This window comes from Mus caroli, unplaced genomic scaffold, assembly GCF_978045245.1.
Source record: "Mus caroli unplaced genomic scaffold, Mus_caroli_1 scaffold_4, whole genome shotgun sequence".
Taxonomy (NCBI): Eukaryota; Metazoa; Chordata; class Mammalia; order Rodentia; family Muridae; genus Mus; species Mus caroli.
Genome location: NW_028227259.1, coordinates 140,524,921 through 140,547,557, shown reverse-complemented (window position 1 = coordinate 140,547,557; position 22,637 = coordinate 140,524,921). Strand labels below are relative to the sequence as shown.

The 22,637-nt window shown below is 46.7% G+C and overlaps 1 protein-coding gene across 13 annotated transcripts in view; it reads left to right on the top strand.

Moving 5' to 3' along the window:
* Window positions 1–22,637, top strand: part of Cux1 (cut like homeobox 1) — a 318,232-nt gene that overhangs the window by 268,365 nt on the left and 27,230 nt on the right. For 9 of the 13 annotated variants that reach the window (XM_085837312.1, XM_085837315.1, XM_085837311.1 and 6 more), the window contains 3 exons: window positions 11,596–11,898; window positions 15,649–15,837; window positions 19,198–19,462. The exons of the other annotated variants lie outside the window; for them this stretch is intronic. In XM_085837312.1, coding sequence (XP_085693438.1) covers window positions 11,596–11,898; window positions 15,649–15,837; window positions 19,198–19,462 — 757 coding nt within the window. The remainder of the gene's footprint in view (window positions 1–11,595; window positions 11,899–15,648; window positions 15,838–19,197; window positions 19,463–22,637) is intronic. 13 annotated transcript variants of the gene reach the window in all.

The window sequence follows — 22,637 nt, the reverse complement described above, 5'->3', positions numbered from 1 at the left end:
CAGTCAGTAAAATGCTTACCTTGCAAGCATGAAGACCTAAATTCCACCCCCAGAACCTATAGGACGGCAGGCAGGACAGGGACACAAGTATGTGATGTGGCATGTGCTTGTAATCACAGCACTTGGGGAGGCAGAGATAGGGGCTCCCTAGTGTTCACTGAGCCAGTAAGACTATATGGTAGACTCCAGGTTAATGAGAGACTCTGTCTCAACAAAGATAGGTGGCTTCTAAGAAATGACACTAGAGGTTAACTTCTGCCTATGTACCTATGTAGACATTTGTGAGCACGAGAGAGAGACTCAGAGACAGAGAGACAGAGAGAGTTAAAAATGGAAGGTCTCCTATATGTGATTGTGCCCAGACTGAAAAAGGGGACGGGACTATGGTGCCAAAGACAGACAACATGAGGCTCAAGCTTAGAAAGTTTACAGTGTTTAGATGTACCTGGGCTAGGTGGTAGAGGGTTATGCTCCTTTGAAACCCCTTCCAGTCTAAATCCTCTTGCTGAGAACAGCCCCATTCTTAGGCTGCTATTTCTTCATCCAAGTCAGACCCCTAACCCTATTTGACTAGCCCACAATGCATGCTCAGATTCCCCCTCTGGCCCTCTCTGGGACAGGTCAAGTCAGGAGGCAACCCAGAAGTATCCACCACTGGCTTCATCCCTTGGATTGTTTGTTCATCCCTGAAGAACGAGGATCCTAAATATAGTCCATGTCTGAACTGGCAGATGTGGGGTTCATCCTTTACATAAGGACCAAAATTAGCCTGTCATTTGGCACCTAAATAAAGCAGGCAGACTGCCTTTGTACCAACTTCGCAATTAGGAAAGACAGGAAGGGTAGCACATTTTATTGGATAAGAAGCTCCTGTGGTGATCAGGGTAACAGACTTGAAATCTAGAAGACTGAACAGCAAAGCCTCAGAGGTTCCCAGGGTGTCCCTTAGTCATGTTGTCTCACTCTGTTTATTTGTTTGTTCGTTTGTTTAGAGATAGAGTCTCATGTGTCCTGAGCTGGCCTCCAACTCTGCTCAGCTGAGGACGGTCTTTACCTCCTGGTCCTCCTTGCCTCCATCTCCCATGCACTGCTGAGATTACAGGTGTGCACCACCTCACCTGATAGGACGTGATGAGGATATGCAGTCAGGCCAAGTACTAAACTACAGCCCCAGCCTAACTTGCTCATTCCTGAGTGAAGGTCTGTGTTATTTCACATGAGTGAAAACATTTCATAAACTCAGGGGAAAAAAAAATAAGATGGCTCAGTAGGTAAAGGTGCTTGCCACCAAGCCTGGCAACATGAATTCAATCTCTGTGACCTACATAGTAGAAGGAGAGAACTGACTCCTGCAAGTTGTCCTCTGCCCTCCATATGTGCACACACATAAATACACAAAGTAAATAAAAGTGTAGTAAATTTTAAAACTAACACTAGGGTAGAACAGCAACAGCCAGTCAGGGTTTTGCAAGAAAAGAAAAGGTCCACCCAGCATGCCCGGAGCTGGGTTAGTAGAGGGACTCCCCAGGGGCTGCAGGAAGATGTTATAATCAATTACCACATCATAACACTGATGTATGATAATTACTGAGTGTTTCTCCTGAGATAGTACAGCATTTGGCAGGGATGTGGTTCCTTCATGGTCCACTGCCTGATTAATATGCAAATAATAGGCTGATTGCATGATGAATGCAGAAAATGAGCCCGCTGATAACAGGCGCACTGAAGCGGGGAAATGATAAATTACTTTTACTGACTGTCCTACATTAAGTACTCTTTCCCAACAATCTCATCACAAATTAAGGAAAGCAGTATGGCAAGATTAGGAGGATGTGTAAAATTATGTACCTAATAGCTTTTCAAACAAAGATGTCTATAAGGAAAACGTCACCTGGTTCCTCATAGAGCCAAAGTAGTTCACCCACCTGAGTGGTCATTAAAAGACAGGAAGTAGCAAGTCACAGCTATGTGTGCCACTGGCTTCCCTTAGCCATGGAACAGCCTTGCCAGCTCAGCCCAGACTCATTACCTGCATCCTGCCTGAGTGGCTTTGTTATTGAGTGGGGACAGGCTGCTTGGGGCGGTTGCTTCTTCCTGCACAGGTGGACACAAAGCTCATTGCCCACAGAGTGCCATGGGGAAGGAGTTTTAGAGTTGCAGTCCCAGGAAGCCTGAGAAGGACAATTTGAGACTTTTTAAAGATGGGGCATAGTGACGCTTACCCATATCCTAGCTTTAGGAGGCTAAAACCAGGGAATCAAAAGTTCAAGGCCAGCCTGGACTATAATAACCCTTTTCCAAAAAGACCACCTTTGACCTGGTCTTTCTGGAAAAGTTTAATTTATAGAACCCACAGTTTGGCAGGGGAGGAGCAGGCAAGTGGTACTTACATCCCATCACTGGAGAGACTGATACAGGCAGATCCACCAGCCTAGCCTCCTCCGATAGTTCCACGCCAGTGAGAGATCCTGTCTCAAAAATCAAGGTGGGACTGAGAGCCCAGAGGTAAAGCACTTGCCTAGTTTATAAAGGCCCTAAGTGTAATTCCCAATACTACAAAAAGCCAAGGTGAATGGTGCCTAAAGAATGACTCCAGAGACTCTTCTCTGGCCTACGAGCATGCACACACACACACTCATAATTAATCTTTGATTACAGCAAAACAATTTAACTAGAGAGTTTGTTTGTTCCCTGCAGTAATATATATTTAGACTGTTTATGTGGCATGCATTTTCTCTTAACACAAAAGGATTCACTGATACGTGTTCATACACACAGCTGGCTCAGTAATAAGGTTATCAGAGGTAATTTGAAAGCCTTTTTTCTCGATGGATATGGTCTGTAGCAAGGTGAACCCAGTGTCCCTGAAGCACAGCAAACTATGTCACCCAATGTCACTCCCACAGTTGTAGCAAGCTGTGGCTCTCCTTCTAGACTTGATAATCTGCGGTGGTTATGACATAATGCTCCCAAGCTCTGATTTTGATAGGCTTTTTTGTGACACACAGGGGCTGAAGCACAGTAGGCAAAACACATCCAAGAACCTGTTCCATCCCCAAAACCACAGAAAACAGGCGTGGCAGTGCACACCTATGATCCCAGCACTGGGGAGGGTAAATAAATAAGTAAACAAACAAATAAGTAAATAGATGCCAGATGTGGTCCATGTCAATAATCCCAGCGCTCAGAAGCTAAGGCTAAGATGTGAATCTGAGGCCTGTTCTACACAACTCCTAAGACCCCATTTCCTTTTCAACAACTTACTTGGTGTAAAAAGGTGGGTGGAAAGCATCTCTGGAGGAGTAGGGTGCCACTTGTACATGGCTCTATCTCAGGTACCCTATCCTCTCCTCGGCTTGACTGTCCAACCTCAGCTTTGAGGTGGCAGGTGCTTCTCCAGATCCCCCACCTTCATCCCAGAGTCTTTGTTAGTGGAACCTACTAAGTAATGTCTCTGTGTATCTGGCTTCAGGCTCTGTGATTTACCAGGGTGCTTTCTTATGCACACCCCAGCATGCAGCCCTGCCCAGCACTCAGGATCTCCTTACTCAGTGAAAGTCAAATGGCTTAGGAGTGGACTAAGAGGGAGACATCAGCAACTCAAGTTAAATAAATTGATTTTATTCAACAATCTTGATTTGTTCATAAAGAATATTAGCCTCCCTAAGAGTTCCTTATGCAAATTTAGGAACTCCTATTTTCTTAAGTCCTGTCATTACACAAGATAGACACAGCAGCATCTACTATGCAGCAGATCTTCAATGCTATCTTTTAATATTTATATTTATATTTTAATTATATATCTATGGGATTATACATGTGCACCACCATGCCTGTTTTCTCGAATGTGCCCTGCCATCTCTGCTACATGTTCAGCTTCTGTGTATCCCAGATAAACCTATCAGAAGCAGAGGTTGGGAGCTAGGCAGTGGTAGCACATGCCTTTAATTCCAGAATTTAGGAGGCAGAGGCAGGTAGATCTCTGAGTTTGAAGCCAGGCTGGTCTACAAAGTGAGTTCCAGGACAGACAGGGCTACAGCTTGAAAAACCAAAAATGGAAAAATAAAATAAAATAAAAGCAGACCTTTGGAGCATTAAGTCATAATCACTGCTGAAGTTTAGTCAAGCCTACAGACTTTAAGGTCTAGCACAGCATCTCATATATTCCAGACTTTGAACTCTTGATCCTCTTGCCTCCACCTCCTGCCCAACCTGAGTGCTGGGGTTACAGGTGTGCACTACTGTTCAGTGCAGTGCTGGGAATGAAACCCTGAGCTTGGCATATGCTAGGCAAGCTCTCTACCAGCTGAGTAATGCCCCAGTCTAGCGCTTTCCTTTCTGCTATTTGAAAAGAAAGGAATCCTGGTAGATTTCCTGAGACTTAAGGCCAGTAGGATTGGTGTGTTAACAAATAAGCAGGGAGATGGGGAAGGACCAGCTTGAGACCTACCACAGCCATCTGTTTAGCTAGGTTTTCCCAAAGGAAAGGTTGTCCACCCAGTGCTTGGGAACTGGCCAATGATAGAAGTCAAAGCCTTTTTCATGATGAGAAGTGTGTAGGTCACCCATGACACAACTGCTTGCTTTTTTTCTTTGGCTTTGTGTATTGGTTGGTTGGTGAAGAAGTGACTGTCCCAAAGCACACGGAGAAGAGTAGGCATGGCAAGCTGGGTCATGCATCAGAATAGCCTGTATTTTGGTCAAAACAACATTCATGTCGAAAAGAAGGCACCTTGCATTTGTGGCTGGGCTTCCTGCCTCTGCTTCCAAGTGGTAGGATTAAAGATACCTTGGTGACACATGACTTTAGGAATTTTGGGATAGGCCCCAGAATATCTGTGAGAATCTGCTGCTTCAACAAAGCCTAGGCACAGAGAGAGGCAAGGCCACCAAGCAGAGCTATATCTATATCTGAGCTAGTCAGGACTCACATTACCACACGGTCTATGCCTTGCCCTGTAGCCCACAGAGCCTGAGGGGATGCACTTCTCACACTCAGTACAAAGGCCTAGTCTGTTTGGGAGGCTGGACACTCTCAGGATGTATGGGACACTCACATTTTCTTGGTTGTGCATAGCACAGTTTGTTCATCTGAACCAGGTTGGGAAGCACCCCAGTCTGGTGTCACTCTCTTGTGACTTCCAAAGTTGTTGGTGGCTGTGGAAAGGTCCTCAGAGCTAGCTCTTCAGGCTTCCAGGGTGCATGCTACACTTAGGATGTCCACACTGAGCTCCCTAGAACCCGGTGACTGTTGTCCACAGCTACTGAGATCCAGGCCCTGCTTTGGTTTAGTGGCACATTTTCTCTGAGCACCCTATCTCTAGCCAGACCATACCTCCCTCTTCTGGAACCTGCTCTCTGCATTCTCCACCTATCTTCCTTAGCTGTCATGAGAGTCACTTGGAGTTGCCTGGCCTGGCACAGGCTCAAAGTCTAAACTCTGGACATAATGAAAAGCAGTGCATCAGACCAGCCGCCAGTTAAGTAATGTTTGGGTTCTTGTCAGAATGTCACAGAGTACCCTGTCATTTTGTTTCAGCAACTTGTCCTTCTGAACGCACAGTTCGCCGTATGGCATGCCAGCAGTAAAAATGTCACTTGCAATAATTACTTTTTGGAGGAAATGCTTGCTGACTTCCTACCTTCAAGCTGTTTTTTACACAGTGGGGAGATAATCAAAAATGACTTCATCCTGACTGCTCAAATGAACACTAAATGGAATTTGGGTTATTACCGAGATAGAGAAGGGCTGGGCGTGGAAATTGCAGCAGCGGATCGGATAAACTGCAGAGCGATTTGTCTTGGAAAATTGGGGCGGATGTGTGTTTTCCATTGGCTTCTATTGAAAGCTTAAAGCAGCTGTTGTTTAGCCTGCTGTTTGGGGAATATAATATCTTTCATAATCCTTTTATGGCTCCCAAACACCTTGTGTATCTCTGCTTGCATCAAGCCACTGTCCCTGCCCTTTGTTCTTCATAGCCAAGCTCCTCTTGCAAGATCCAAGGTCCACATACAGAAAAAGTGAATCCTCACAGATCACTTGAGTGTCTGCCTTCCATTGCTGTCAGATCCCCAAAGCCCAATGCCAATGCCTCTGTGCAGACCCAGGCCTGCAGCATGCTAGGCCAATGTTTACCACTGAGCCATGCCCCTAACACCCACTGGGGTTTTAAGATATGCAAATTATCCTTATTAATTATCATAGGCCTAGGGCTGCTTAGACTATTGAAAGCTCGGGTGGTTTTGTTGGGGAGGTCTGTCTAATTTCTCTCCAATGCCTAGCAGAGTGATTGCTTTTAAATGTGGGTGGAGGAGCCATCAAGATGGCTCAGCAGACAGGAACACCTGCTACCTAGTCTGAGAAACTGAGTTTGATCCATAGGGCCCATAAGGTAGGAGAAATCCAACTCTAAAGTTGTCCCCAGATCTCCACATATACCAAAATATGTACACCAGACAGATCTGGGGGAGGGGGACATGTATGCTCACCCAAACCGATGCAGAGAAAGAGTACGTTTTAAAAGAAGCTTTAAAAACCAAAAATTTTTAATATGGATGGATAGAATCAGGCAAGGCAGTACACAGCTTTAATGTCAGTGCTCTGGAAGCAGAAGTAAAAGAATCTTGTTATGAATTTGAGGTCAACTGCTCTACTTCATGAGTTCTAGGCCAGCCAACAACGCTACCGTAGCAAGACCTTCTCTTTTAAAAAGCAAAGATGGATGAAAGTTAGAGATGGGGAATGGGTAAGTGCATGGGTGGGTGCGTGGTAATAGACTCATGGGTAGGGCAGAGAGGTTGTCGGGTCACTAGTAGGCAACATTATAGACAGAAGCACACAGTTTTCCCATCCTTCTCTGGCTCCCATCCTTGCTCCATCCAAGGATATCTGACCAGATGGAGCCAGCTGGTTTCCCAGCCTAGAGTGTGGGCATGTGTCAAAACAGGGTTACTAGGAAATTGGAGCAAGACACTGGCCGGTGTCCTCAGCACACAGCTTCATGCGTATATGGTAAAAAAAATTAATAATAATATAATTGTATGTGTATGTGTATGTATGTATGCTTTGAGCCCCTTTCTCCATCCTTGCCATGGATTGACTTCTAGTGACTCAACACTGTGTTTGAGATCCCTGCTGCTGACACACGTGTGTTGTAGAATCACTGCCCAGAAAGGCCTCTAGCAGACACTTCAGTGTCACTTCCATGGTGGCTGTTGTTACAAGTGGTCACAAAGTAGGGTTGCCTTTTGGCTTGGCTTTTTTTGTTGGTTTGGTTGTTGACTTGGTTTGGACGGTGTTTTGTTGTTTGGTTGCTTCTGTGCATATGTATAAGTGGACATCTATCTTCATGTGGGGTTCACATGCACATGGTACATGTGGAGGCCAGAGACTGATGACATGTCTTCTCTGTCACTCTCCACCCTTGCTTTTGAAACAAGGTCTCTCACTGAAGCTGGAGCTTGTCAATTCTGCTAGGCTGACTAGCTTAGGAGCCCTAGGGATCTTCTGTCTCCACCCCCATTCAGAGCTGCTCTTACAAGTGTCTTCCACTGCATTCGCCTTTAGGTGTTTATGTGAGGTTGCTCTCCTAATTCCTTTTATTACATTTCTTTCTTTTTGTGTGTCTGGTATGTGTTGGGTACATGTATGTCACACTGTTCATGTGGAAATCAGAGAGTAATCCTCAGGTATCAGCTCTCTCCTTCCACCATGTGGGTCCCAGGGACCAGACTCAGGCCATCAGTCTCATCAGTCTTCACCTGCTGAGCCATCTCCTGGGTTCTCAGAGATCCAGGGGAGGTCTTCATACTTTCACAGCAGACAGACACTGTGCCGACTGAGCCATCTTGTTTTGGGCTTTTAAAAACAGTCTCACTATATAGCCACTGAAGGCCTAAAATTCAAGAGCCTCCTGTGTCAGCCTTCCTAGTACTGAGACTGCAGGGTGCCACTACTGCACTTAACCTCAGGGGAGGTATGTCTTCCACAGCACGCCCCTCTGAATAGTTCACCACATATCCTGCCATGCAAGGGACTCCAGATAGCATCCAGATCCTCCTACCACATCTCTTTGAACCCTCTTTGTTCTCTCCTAAGTTGCTCTTGAACCTGCATTCCCATCCCACCTTCTGGCCTCCTGCCCCAGCTCTCATAAGGACACAGCAACACCATGTAGCCAAAGAAGCCCTCAGTTCGGTCCCCAGTTCTACATACAGCAGGTGTGTTGGGGCATACCTACATATACATATGTATGTACAGTATACCCAGTATGTTCAAGGCCAGTCTGAACTACATGAGACTCTTTTTTTTTTTTTTAACAACAGCAACAAATAAAAACCGGACTATTCAGCTTCCTGTGACCTGAGACTATAGCACGGTAGTGCATGCTGTGTGACTTGAAGAGCCCCTCTCACCAAGTCCTAGCCAGCCTCAGCAACTTAGAACAGTGTGTCACTTCTTCAGGAGTCTATATTGGGGAATGCAAAGGGATAGTCCTCATGCTTGCTAGGTATACACCTGTTATGTCTGCTGACCTTGCATAGCATGCATGCAGGGAGCTGTTGAGTACACCAACGGGAGAAGGACTAGCAGCTGCTTGGTGAGATCTCACTCCCAGACAGCAGGCAGCCCTGTGTTGTCTGTTAGGAGGGCAGCCATGATTTTGACCTTGTTGTGGGTTAAAGGACACAAACCTAGGAGAAATCTGTTTATCATGCTTGGGACGCATGCTATTCTTGACAGTAGTCAGTGAGTAAGATGGATGATCTGCCAAATGGGCCCTCGCATGGGTGAGTCAGGGCGAGTTTACAGTACAATCTTTGCTGCTTCCACACACAAACAACATTTGCTAGGTTTTAGACCCTGTTGTCTGGTGACCCAGGGGTGAGTGGAGAAAAGAAATCTGATTTACAGGATTCATACTGCCTTAAAGATGGATACAGGCCATTTCTGCCCCCATACCCATCTCTTTTACATGTCTCACAAAGCAGTTCAGTTGTTTTCTTAACCTGATTTTTTCCAGGCCGAGCTTTATGAGATAGTGGGACTTTTTACCAATTTGAGAACATTACACAGGCTTATTGGATTCAATTGTGGTTCTGTTTCAGGTTTTGTTCTTTCTAGGTGCTCATTAAAAAAAAAAAAAAAAAAACTTGTATTTTTTGTATTTTTAATCTATGTCCTACTCCCTGGATACAGGAGATGTTATTAGCCCAAATGTCTAGAAAATATTCTATGAGGCTTGGGGAAGCAGCTTAGTGGTAAAAGCATTGGCTGCCTAAGTGTGGGGACCTGAGTTTAAACCCCCAGCACCCACATAAAAAGCCAGATGTAACTGCATGCCTACTGTAAGCGCCATGCTTGGAGAGGCAAATACAAGAGGATCACTGGGACTTCCAGGCCTCCAGTATAGCTCCAGGTACAGTGAGAGACCCTGTCTCAAGAGAATAAGATAAAGAATGATAGATCAGGGCACCTGAGTCTCCTCTGGCCTCTGTATGGTTGTGTATACCTGCACATACACACACGTACATGTATCATACTCATTATTCATATGTGTATGCCATAAACTAGAAGTAAAGTCTTCCTTCTTGCTATGTTTTATTCAGATAACACTGTTTTCTTTTTTGTTGTCTGGTTATTTATTGGTTTGGCTTTTCATAGCAATAGATATAAGTCAGAGCACTAAACATGCTCAGCAGGTGCTCTGCCACTACACCACACTCTCAGCCCAAGGCAACAGTATTTTGGGCTACCTGCAACTGTGCTGACAGTGTTCCTGAGGGAGCAGCCAACAAGAGACGACACAGAAGGTCCTGCCTTTGGACTCTAGCCAACATCACCAGTCAGTCATCTATTAGCCACTAGAGGAAAATAGCTATAAATAAGAGCATTTCAATACAATTATTATCACTCAGGCATGCTGTAACCACACCTTGCCTGGCCCCTCACATGTGACCATCTCATGTATTAGCCTCAGTGGAAGAAAGGGAAGAGGGTGTGCCAAACACAGAATGAGACCACAGGCTGGGTCTGTGGACAGGAGTCCTTCACACTTCCTTCTCGAGGCTCTCTCACTGTGTCTTTGGAGATTAGGATATGACCAGTCTTTATTCTAGTGCCCTCACACCAGGCTCAAGGCAGTGTGCCAAGCTTCACAGGTGATACTTAGGTGAAGTGGGGCCATTGCTCACTGTGTTAGTTTTGTTGTTATTGTGACAAGGTGCCGGATGGAAGCGACTTAAAGAAAGTTTATTCTGGCTCATGGATCCAGAGGATACTGCCCATCGTGGCAGGGAGGTTACGGCAGCAGGGGTGTGAGCTGCTCACATGGCATCCACAGTCAGGAAGCAGAGCGAGATGAATGCTGGCACTCAGCTCACCTTTTCCCTTTTCTGCAGTGCGGGACCCTAGCCTGTGGAATAGAATTGTCCACATGCAGAGAGTATCTTCCCACAGCAGTTACTCAGCCTAGAAACCCCCTCACGGGCATGCCTGAGGCTGGTCCCCTCAGAGACTCTGCCTCCTCTCACACTCAGCTGGAGAACAGATGGAGCACTTCCCACTGGGCACCTTCAGTGACTCCCAACAAGACCCAGGCTGTCCTAAAGGAACACATGATTCCTGATGGTCCCCACACCAGTCTCTTTCAGGTGCCAGTCACAGTGTGCTCTAGATGAGCAAAGAGCTTGATTTTCTAAAGCAAACAAGACCCACACGCCCCATGGGTTGATGTACAACAGGCATGCTACCTTTCTTTGGTATCCTTCGTCCTCTAGTCTCAGCACCTCTCTGGTAGCCTCACAAAAAAGCAGTCTGATTCTAAGGCTTGAGTCTCCCTGAACCACCAGAGACCAACAGCTAAGGCACCTGAGTTCAAGAGGCTTTGTAACCAGATGATCATCCTGGCTTATAGGCAACCCTCACCTATAATCATCTGTCCATTCCTGCATATGCATGTAGAAGCCAGAGGACACCTTTGCCCCCCATTCCACAAGCACCACCCTCACCAAGTATGTCAAGCTGACTGGCCAGTGAGCTTCAAGGGTCAGCCTGTCTCATCCTCCCCAGTGCTGGGATTGCAAGCATGGGATTCCAATGCCTGACTTTTTACATGGGTTCTAAGGAGAGCACTCAGATCCCCATGCTTGCAAGGAAACACTTCACCTACTGAGCTATCTCTCCACCTCCTATCCATATTTTTTTGTTCTGGAAAATATAGAGGAAATAATCACATATATTAGACCCCCAGTCCCTCTGAATTACCAGAATCATGGGGTTTGATTAGAACAAATCATAGCAGTCATATGACATTTTTTTTTTAGCAAAATGCCCTGATATTAAGCCTTCAGAAACCTTTTGTTTGAACCTTTAGTTGATTTTTTTTGTCTTTGTTGGTGTTATTTTTGTTCCTTTAATGCAGAAAAATTAGAGGTTACACTTAATGAAAAATATGACAAAATAACACAGTCCCAAGGTCTACCACGGTCCCCGTCTGGAATGGGATTTAATTACTGTTTCCTGAGAAATGAAAGTCGGTGTACATGGTAAAAGATGATGGTTTGAGCAGCCATTCTTGCTGTGTTTAATTCTAGAAAGCACTCCAAAGACCTCTGCCAGCTGCAGCCCTGCCCCTGAGTCCCCAATGAGTTCCAACGAATCTGTGAAGAGTCTCACCGAGCTGGTCCAGCAGCCCTGTCCCACCATTGAGACCAGCAAAGAAGGCAAACCACCAGAGCCCAGCGAGCCGCCCACCTCAGACTCCCAGCCCACAACGCCGCTGCCTCTCTCTGGACACTCAGCCCTCAGCATACAAGAATTAGTCGCCATGTCTCCTGAGCTGGACACGTACGGCATAACCAAGAGGGTCAAAGAGGTGCTGACAGACAACAACCTCGGTATGTCCCCATTGCCAGTTTCCTACTAGTCATTTCCTGTTTGAAGCCTTGAAAGGATGAGGGAGGGGGCTATAGGCTGAGCCAGCCAAAGGCTCTAAAATCTCCATGCATCCAACTTTTTTACATTGCTACAAGTTGTCATTCACAAAGTTCACAAAAGAAATTAAAAACAGAAATCTTGTGTTTTTAAGTTGATTCCCAAACTCATCCACCCAAATTCATGGTGGGCCCCAGAGCAGAGCAGCTCAACGCTGCAGCATCAGTAACTTTATGGAGGTCAGGACAAGGTTTCCTCCCACTTGCCTCACTGTGATGGCTATGTATGGGGCAAGCCCTTCAGGGATGCTGGCTGGATCCTGCCCAGCAGAGGCTAATGACTCAGTAGCTCCAAGGCCTCTGCCTCAAGTGGTTTTATGAGGCTCTGTCACTGCTGGATGGGAGCTGCTGTGGCCCTAAGAGCATTAGTATTTCACCACATTTATGCTATCATGCTTCCTCAGGGCTGTATGGATCAGTCAAGCCCTCCTGGGTGAAAAATTGCAGCTTCTCTGCAAATCATATGTCCCCACAAGTCCCAGTTAGAATGTCAATGAAGAGAGCACGCTGAGATGGCCCACAGAATGGCCCCAGCAGTGCAGCACCTTCAGGAGGGGCCTATATGTCTCCTTCCTCTGATACAACAGGGCAAGAGGAACATTGCTGTTAAGGCTGTAAGAGACAGAACTCAGTCTGTGAAGAGCCCATGTAGAACTGAGTTGGAGCCCTAACACCCATGTAAAAAATGCCAAGCATGATGGCATGTTCTTAACCCTACCGTGGGGGATTCTTGGAGTTCTCTAGCCTGACAGCCAACCTAGCTGAAGTACAGGCCAGTGAAAGAACTTAAAGAAAAACACAGGAAAAACACAGTGTGTGTGTGTGTGTGTGTGTGTGTGTGCGCGCGCGCGCGCGTGCGTGCGCACGCACACACACACAAGTTGCTACTAAGTTTCAGTGAAATCTGTCAGTGACTTCTAGTCTGGAGTCAAGCCCAGATGTCATCATGAATCCCCCACATCCCATTTATGCAATGTATTGTCCAAAACAGAACACAGGAAAAAGGACCATCCACTGAGAACAATTGTCATCATTCATTCATAAAAAGATGAAAATGTAGCTGCTGATTTGAGAACAGCCCAAAGCCCATATGTTCATCGGTTATTGAAATATGGAAGGATTCCTACACTTGAGTCATCCACTTCTTCACAGACTTGTCACGAATCCAAGGAAGCAGGCCGATCACTCCTGCTACCCACTCCCAGATAGAAAGCATCCTTCCGTGTAAATGTTGAGAATAACAGAAGAAAACCTCCTTTCAAACCGCCAAGTTGTAAGATCGCAGTTTAGAAATGACAAACACTGGAGCCTCCTCCTTAGCATCACTAGCCAGTTTCCATCCTCACTAGGGAGTTAGTTGGCATGGGTTACATCCAGTGAGAGCAGTACCCTGCTGGCCTGCAGAACTTTCCACCACTGCAAAGGACCAGTTATTAATCTGAAAAACTTCCAGGAAAGCCTATAGCCCATCACCTGGGTTTAGCAATCAGAAGCCCCTTGGTAGCTCTAACTGGTCTTAATGTTTATAAGGAAAGTTATCTGCCTTCCCACAGGATTCTTGATGTAATTGTGGGCACAGGTTGGCCAGCTTCAGGCTGCATCAAGCAGCAGAGACCCCTAGGCAAGTTTCAAACCCCTACTTAAGCTTGGATCCTGGCATGTTCAAACACTACCACTAAGCCACACTTCCAGCCTGTCACTTGGGGGTTCTAGGCAAGTGCTCTACCACTGAGCTTCACCTTCAATCTTGTAAATTCAAGTTGGGCTTCTTGTTGTTGTTGTTGTTGTTGTTGTTGTTGTTGTTGTTTTTAAAAAATTTTTTTAAACCTTAACTAAATTTGGCTTCACAGTCAACAGTGTTTATAGTGCATAGTGCCGCATCATTTTCTCTGGGTGTTCCCGTAGTCTTTTCAGTTCATAGCTGAGGACATTACCACAGGGAGCACAAGCCAGCCCCCACAGTCTCCAGCTGCCGTGTGGAGTTGACACATTCTTTCCAGCATCCTATGACCCAGATGCTGTATTAGACCAATGGTGGCCTTTCTGATCCCAGTCTCCACTTCCACTCGATAGCTTCTGTTTACTGTAGCTTTTCCCATCAGTTCATATGGGTCATAATCGATTCTGATGTGTAACTTTAAGAATTGCAGGCCTCAGGCTGGTGAGATGGCTCAATGGGTAAGAGCACCCGACTGCTCTTTCGAAGGTCCAGAGTTCAAATCCCAGCAACCACATGGTGGCTCACAACCATCCGTAACGAGATCTGGCGCCCTCTTCTGGAGTGTCTGAGGACAGCTACAGTGTACTTACATATAATAAATAAATAAATCTTTAAAAAAAAAAAAAGAATTGCAGGCCTCTACCCTCACAGAGGAGTGGCTTTCACAAAGGAAGCAAACCCTTCTGTATGCATGTGTGTATGTGTGTTCATATACACATGGAAATCAGAGGTCACTATGGATTGTCTTCCCGCAAACCTTAGTCTTTCAGTGAGCCTGGAGCACTGTGAGGGCTGGACTGGCTGGCTGTCAAGTTGCAGGGATCATCCTGCCTCCCCCACTCCCCGCCCCCGCCCAGGAATTACTGCCACAGACTATGTGCCCAGCTTTTTATATGAGTGCTGGGGTTCTAACTCAGCTCTTCATGCTTGCATGCTAAGGGCTTTAATGATGAGCTGTCTCTCCCAGCCTTCAAGCCCTTCTTTTAAGCCTGTGACACAGTACAGACTTGGATGCCCTTGTGCCTTCCACAGCCACCTGCCTTGTGATCAGCCCAAGGCAAGGTGTTTACTCTGCATGGGAGAAGAATCCAGGGAAGGTCTGATCTTCTCTGAGGTACACTCAGCAGAGGCAGCTTAGACTGCAGAAGCCAGTACTATCAGTGAGCCTTTCAAATGGAAGCTTCCAGACTCCTCCTCCCTCCTACTGTAAGCCAGGAGTCAAGTGCCTATTTGCTCAGAAGCCCCTTGACCTTGCTAATCATGTGCCTGCTTGGCCTCTGGTAGAAGATGCCTGAGAGTTTAGCAGCTGCCATTCCACCCTCTGGGCCTGTGTGGGGGATTTCACTGAGTCTGACAGATGCTGCAAGTGTCCACCCTCAGCTCACCTGGCTCCTGGAAACTTTTAATTTTCTTTTTCCTGAGGCTATTGATAAATAGTTTAGGCTAACCTGGAACTCCCTATGTAGCCCAGGCTAACCTAAAACTGCTCATCCACCTGCCTCAATGTCCCAATGCTAGAATTACGAGTATGTATTGCCATACCTGCTACATGGATGCTTTTCTGAAAGCGTAGTCATTTGTCACATACATATAGAATGTAAGTGTATTCTAATTTCCTTGCCGATGAAGTTGTTAGAAGAAGACAAGTGAAAGAAATGTTTCAGTACTGAAGCTGCCACCCTAGGGTGGAGCACCTGCCTAGGATCCACCAGCAAGTGGCCGGGGTGTAGCTCAGTGATAAGACTTCTCACCTCACATGCACAAAGCCCTAGGGTCTATCTCTATTTAGTAAAAACTAAAGAAAAATACTTATACATGTTGCTGTAGGCCAGGCCTCCACAGTGGGGATTATTGAACCCTGTGTCTAAGTTCAGGTTCTTGTTGCCTGCTTGCCCTCTGTCTGTCAGTGACCATCTCTCACATCTGCTTTCCAGGTCAGCGCTTATTTGGGGAGACCATTTTGGGGCTCACCCAGGGTTCTGTCTCCGACCTCCTTGCCCGCCCAAAGCCTTGGCATAAGCTTAGTCTGAAAGGACGGGAACCCTTTGTCCGCATGCAGCTATGGCTGAACGACCCCAACAATGTGGAGAAGCTGATGGACATGAAGCGGATGGAGAAGAAAGGTACCCAGCCACCTTCTGCCACCCAGGCACCACCTCATTCACATAGACGCCCTTTCTGCAAATCTCCCCACAGAGATGGGGGACGTGGGGCACTGATCCCTCATCCAGACTCTGTAAGGCAGGGCACCATAGTTTAAACAAGTTTCAGCCAGTGAGCAGCTAAGAGGACAAGGAAGACTGACCCTCTTTGGGGCCAAAAGTCTATAAATAAAGATCTCATGACCCTTGGGTACAGCACAGTCTGTGATAATGGCTTATCTTCTGGCTGTCTTTTAGCTTGTCTATCAAGCATCTACTGTGTGTGCACCTCATGCTAAAGGCCCATGAAAATGTGAAGAGCTCAGTAAGAAATGTATACTGATGGACAAGGATTGTAGCTAGTTTGTAAAGTGCTTGCTTGACAAGCGTAAGACCTGAGTTAAACCCTCAGTACTACGGGGGGGGGGGGGGGGAAGAGAGCCTCGGTGTTAGAGTACTCTTCTAGCCTGTCTAAAGCCCTGGGCTCCATCCCAGGTCTTTAGGAGCAGGGAGGAGAGCTCTCATTGTTGATCCATTTTGCCAAAGGTCTGCCACACTGGGACCTCAGGGTGCCCCTGCCCATCAGCCATGAGCCTAAACAGTAGCTCTCCAACCATCAAGGGCCACCTCAACTGGCTATAGCTCATCCTAAGACAGGACCCAGCCCCATACCCTCCAGGGCAGCTCGAGGCAACACCACATACTTGAAAAGCCTAGTGACTTCCCAGCTTTTTTAATTTAAATTATGTTAAATTTCAATCAAAAATACAAAGAGTGGGGCTGGCGAGATGGCTCAGTGGTTAAGAGCGCCGACTGCTCTTCCGAAGGTCCCGAGTTCAAATCCCAGCAACCACATGGTGGCTCACAACCATCCGTAACGAAATCTGATGCCCTCTTCTGGAGTATCTGAGGAAAGCTACAGTGTACTTACATATAATAAATAAATAAATAAATATGAAAAAAATACAAAGAGTGGTATGGAGGACCTACTAGACAAGTCAGGTATAGGCCTTTAAAAAGCCATCACTGGGGAGGCTGAGGCCTAAGGATAGGTTCTAACTCAGTTGTTCTTAGCAGGCACACAACCCTGGGCTCCATCCCCAGCAGCACTTACACCTAGGAAGCAGTTTTAATGTCTTTAATGGCAGCATTGGGCGTGGAAGCCAGAGGATCAGGAGTTCAAGGTCATCTTTGGCCACCTAGTAAGTCTGAGGAACTCTTAGAATGAAAAGAGAATACTAGGCCTGCCTGAGCTACAGAGTGAGTAGACCAGACCAAGCAATGTTTGTGAGACCCTAGCTCCAAGGTAAGAAGACAAACAAAAGAAGCCAGTAACCACTGCTGCTGAGTTCCACCAGTTTCCAGTACTTACCAAGATAGTATTAAGATACCCCACTCCCTGTCAAAGCCAAGATCACCCACCTAAGGTGTGACACAAGGCCACCTTCAAAGCATTTCCCTGTCCCTTCAGATGTCCACAGAAAGGCTTGTTCATCCCCTCTTTTTCCCTTCACCACCCTTAGGCGGTCCAGACTTTCCGGGCCTCTAGCTTCCTTCCACATGGGCTCTGGTGCCATCTTGTGTCACAAAAATGTTACTGTCTTGATTGAACCCGGACCATCTCTAACAGACTGGTTGGTGCCTTTAACTTCTGTGGGGTCTCCAGTGTCACTCCCCAGTCCTGATGGCCCGCTCCCTCTCCTTGTTAACACTTCCTTCCCATCACCTGCCTTACCAGTCTGCTTCCTACGGGTGGTTGAAAGTAGTACTGCCTTCACCCCTCAACCCATCTCTGCTTCCATCTGTCCCCTCCTCCTGTCAGTCCTCCCCAATACTTTCTCCAACATCTCTCTCCTCAGCTTAGAGTTCGTTCTTTATCTTGTGGAGAATGGTTGGGATCGAACCCAGGGCCAGTGTGCAGTGACTTCATTCTCTACCATGGAGCCACATTTATGTCACTTCCCATCAGGAAGTCACTTGTCTTACTGCTCTTCCCATTTCTTCCTTTCCCCTCCCTTCCCTGCCTTTCCTCCTTTCTTCCCCTCTCCCTCCTTCCTTCCCTCCCTTCCTTCCTTATCTCCTCCTTTCTTATTAAGACTGTAGCCCAGCATGATCCTGGCCTGACAATCCTTCTGCCATAATCCCCTAGAGCTTGCCGTTTCCCTGTTCAGCGTCCCTACACAGCACCTCCTCTGACCACCCTTGCTCCCTCCCTCCAGTCAGGCTCTCAGCCTTTGCTGCCCAGCATCATAGGTCCACTCCCATTCTCCAGGGCCTTAGTTTCCCCACATTATCAAGTCCAAAGTCCAGCCTGGCCCTTCTAAACATTCCTCCCTATGGTGCTAGATGCCTTTGGCTGTCCATGCCCTTGAGATTCTTCAGCCCTTTCTGTAACACCATGGGCCCCTGGCTGTCCTCATGTCCCTAGGCCCTTCTTAGCTTCTCTGTGGGAATGTTCTGTGATATTCCATGTTGATGAACTCTTGCCTCAGTCACTGACTTCTATTATCATTGTCTTCTTTCCTTTCTAAACGATTCTACCCACTCTTTCTCTTGACAGGGTGTCACCCAGTCCAGTGATGACCTTCATCACCTGATCATCCTGCCTCTCCCTCTCAAGTGCTAGGATTACAAGCACCCACCACCTTGGCTTGGGTTTCCATCTTCTAAACAGCCTCCTGCCATAGCCCATTTTTTCTAATGGCTATGCAACATCATCCTTTGAGATGATCTTGAAATATCCTCTTTTCTGAGAAGTCTCTCAGCCCTTTCCAAGCTCTGTCTAGTGATCTCTATTAGAACTCCTCTCAGGTGCCCAGTGTCTCTGCCAGCAGGGTATTCATCAAGCTGGATCTTTCTGCAGCCCTCAATGAACTGTCAGGTTGGACAGGGACAGCTAGGAACCCATATGACATCAGAATTGGCCTCAGTCTATGCTGAGGACAGTGTGGTTCCACTGCAGGGTTTTATTTGGGGGCTTTTTTGTTTAAGTTATCCTGGTTTTATTGGTTTGGTTTTTGAGTGCTAGGACTCAAACTCAAGGTATCATATGCTAGACAAGCACTCTGCCATTGAGCTACAGCCCAGCTATTTGTTTTGGGGGTGGTTTTTTTTTCCCCCAACTCTAGGTCTTAGTATGTAGTCCAGACTGGCCTCAAACTCATGATCCTCCTACCTCAGTTTCCTCAGTGTTGGGATTACATATGCCTTACCACACCCAAACTATATGTTTTCAGCATCCTGTTTTGTTCCCAGGGCTGAGACTTTAAGCTGGTTTGCCAGCTGTCCCTGAATTCACCTGTTGGTTTTTTTGTTTTTTTTTTTCTCTCTCTCTCCCTGCAGCCTACATGAAGAGGCGACACAGCTCTGTCAGTGACAGTCAGCCTTGTGAGCCCCCCTCTGTGGGTATTGACTACAGCCAGGGCGCCAGCCCCCAGCCACAACACCAGCTGAAGAAACCTCGAGTGGTGCTGGCTCCAGAGGAGAAGGAAGCGCTGAAGCGAGCATATCAGCAGAAGCCATATCCATCACCAAAAACCATCGAGGAACTTGCCACACAACTCAACCTGAAGACCAGCACCGTCATCAACTGGTTCCATAATTACAGGTAGAGCCCTAGCAAGACTCCCAACAGCCAGACCCATGAGAACCCACATGACCAAACACAGTGTAGCCTTGGCTCCTGAAGGGAGACCCCAGGCCAAAACATGCAGTGTGAACAGCTGGGGAAAGGCTGGTGTCCCAGTGTGCATGTGCATGCTCGAAGTCAGAGGGACTCTCAGGACTCAGTTCTCTCCAACCACCTTACAGGACCTTGGGATGGACACAGATGTCAGGTCTGTGTGCACAGTGCCTCTGCCTGCTGGTTCACCTGGTGGTGCCATCTTCATTTTAGACAGGATCTCACTTACTATGTAGTTTTGGCCTAGAATTTGCTATGGAGACCAAAATGGCCTTGAACCCAGAGATCTGCCTACATCTACCTCCCAAGTACTGGGGTTAAAAGCCTGAAACACCACATCCAGCCCTAGGGTCTTTTTTAAAAAAGAAAGCTAAGGACTAGTGGGATGTCTTAGCAGGTAAAGGTGCCTGCTACAGAGCCTGACTACCTGAACTTGATTCCCAGCCCCACACAGAGAACAATTCCTGACTTTACACACGTGCCATGGTGTATATATGTCCTCAACCACACCTACCTCATACATGCCTGCAAGAAGAAAATTAAAACAAAAGCAGCAACAGGATCCTTCAGAATTAACCTAGGTCTGGGGTGTGGCTTAGTAGTAGAGCTCTTGTCCACAATCACCCTGAGGAGCTGGGGATGTGGCACAGTAGCACAGCCCTGCATGGACAAGGCCCTGTTTAAATCCCCTGCACCCTCCAAAGCCTACTTCCCTGTATAGCTTTTCTAGATATCAAATGCAGCTGCAGCAGTGTAGCTCAGTGGGAGAGCTAAGCATAAGTGTTCCATTACTAGCTGTCAAGTAAATTGATTAGTTAAAATTAAAAGATAATATAATCCCAGTACCTAAAAGACATCAGGAGAATGAAAAGCTTCAGTCTAACCTGGACTACAGAGTAAGTTCCTATCTCTGAAAGTAAATAAATGTGTGTCCTCCACCCAGACTCAAGCCCAGAATCACTATTTTACCAAGACAAGTCCCACACACCAACAAGGCGGCTGGCATATTAGGCCAGATCCTATCCTACCCTTTTGCCACTTCCAGCCGTTTACCTCTGCTTTACTGACTAGAGCAAGCTTCCTTCATTGCAAAGGCCCTTAAGAACTGGCATGGCAGTACACACCTGTAAACCTAGCACCTAGGAGGCTGAGGTAGGTGGTTCTAGGCCAACCTGGGCTCAGAGAGAGAAAGCTTGAGAGCAGATGAACTCAGAAGTCCACATTTGTTTATCTAAGCTGCAGCTAGTAAATGGCAATGCCAAATCTCAATCCCATCATACTTGCATCCTCTTTGTAAGACTTAGCTTAGCTACCCACCTAACCTGCCACCTGCTGACTGGGTAGAGCAGAGCTTGGTGCTTACCTTGCTGCCATGAGGCTCAAAAACAGATTGTGAGCAGAGCCAGCACCAGGGACTGGTCCTCTAATTCTCAAGTTCCTGAAGCTACCCAAGGAAAGCTGATGCAACCTGGGTATTTCTGGGACCTATCAGAACCTCACTTTTCTGAATCACAGCTTAAAAACCTTCAGGAGAGATGGTTCAGCAGTTAAGAGCACTGGCTGCTCTTCCAGAGAACCCAGGTTTGTTTCCCAGCACCTACATGGTGGTTCTCAGCCATCTGTAACTCCACTTCCAGGGACATAACACTCTCTTCTGGCATCCCTAGACACCAGGCATATAGTGGATACACATACATACATGCAGACAAAGCACTCATACAAAAATAAGGAAATTTTTTTTTAAAAAAAAAAGCTGGACATAGTGGCTCATATCTTAAATCCCAGCACTGGGAAGGCCAATCTCCTTCCCCCCAAAAAACAATCTTTAGGACAAGGTTCAGATTTCATTCTAGCATGGACAAGTAACTATAGACCAGGTAGACTACTATCCTAAGGTTCTCATATCTTGAGCTAGACCCATACCCCCAAAATCAAGCCTAGGACCTAGCTGTGCATTCCCTTAGCTATACCTTATAGTGCAGCCCTATAACCCTAGCTCTTCAGGAAGGTGAGGCAAGAAGACTCAAAATTTAAGACTTTAGGGTAAATTCAAGGGAAACTTAGAAAGACCATGTCTTAACACCTAAAAGCTCAAGAAATGTTGGGGGATATAACAGCACTTGGCTAGAATCAGCCAGTCTGGAGTTGAGGGCATGACTCAGCTGACATGTCTGCTTGGCTTAAAGCCCTTAGTTCAGTCCTCTAATATGGGGGTACAGAATAGGGGACTCCCTCATTCAGTAATAGCATGAACAGATAAAGAAGTCTTAGCCATGTCCAGCCCTAGGGCCCACTTTCTGCAGGACACTGGGCTTGGTGCTAATTCACCCAAAGATGCTTTTCTAACGTGGACATTTGCTTATCATGCACACCTAGAAAGTTGACTGACCGAGCCTAGGACTATGAAAGTGATGGGGAGTTGAGAGGGCAAGCTCTACTTAAGGACTCTGTGAAGGAAGCATTCTGTCCTGGCATTCAGTGTCTCAGCAAGTTACCCGCGCACATTCCCACCTAAAGCTGAGAAACACTGCATTAAAAAACTTGGTTGGGGCTGGAGAGAAGACTCAGTGGTTAAAGAGCACCGGCTGCTCTTCCAGAGAACCTGGGTTCAATTCCCAGCACCCACATGTGTTCACAACTGTCTATAACTCCAATTCCAAGGGATCTGAGACCCTTACACAGACATATGTTTGGGCAAAACACCATTGCATAGGAAATAAAATAAAACAAAGTTTACAAAAAAATTAGTTGAAACTAGGCATGGTAGTCCATACCTTTGATCCCCACACTTGGGAGGCAGGAGCTGGCAAATCTCTGTGAGTTTGAGGCCAGCCTGGTCTCCATACAGCCAGAGCAAAAGTAAGACTATATCTCAAAAACTATATAAATAAACGTGGTTGGAGTGCTGGAGGGATGTCTCAGACATTAAGAGTACTTCCTGCTCTTTCAGGGGACGTTGGTTTGCTTCCCAGCACCCATATAGTAGCTCACAACCGCCATAACTGCAGTTTCAGGAGAGCCATTGCCCTCTTCTGACCTATAAGGGCACCATGCACACATGTGGTACACACAGATACATACAAGCAAAACACCCATACAC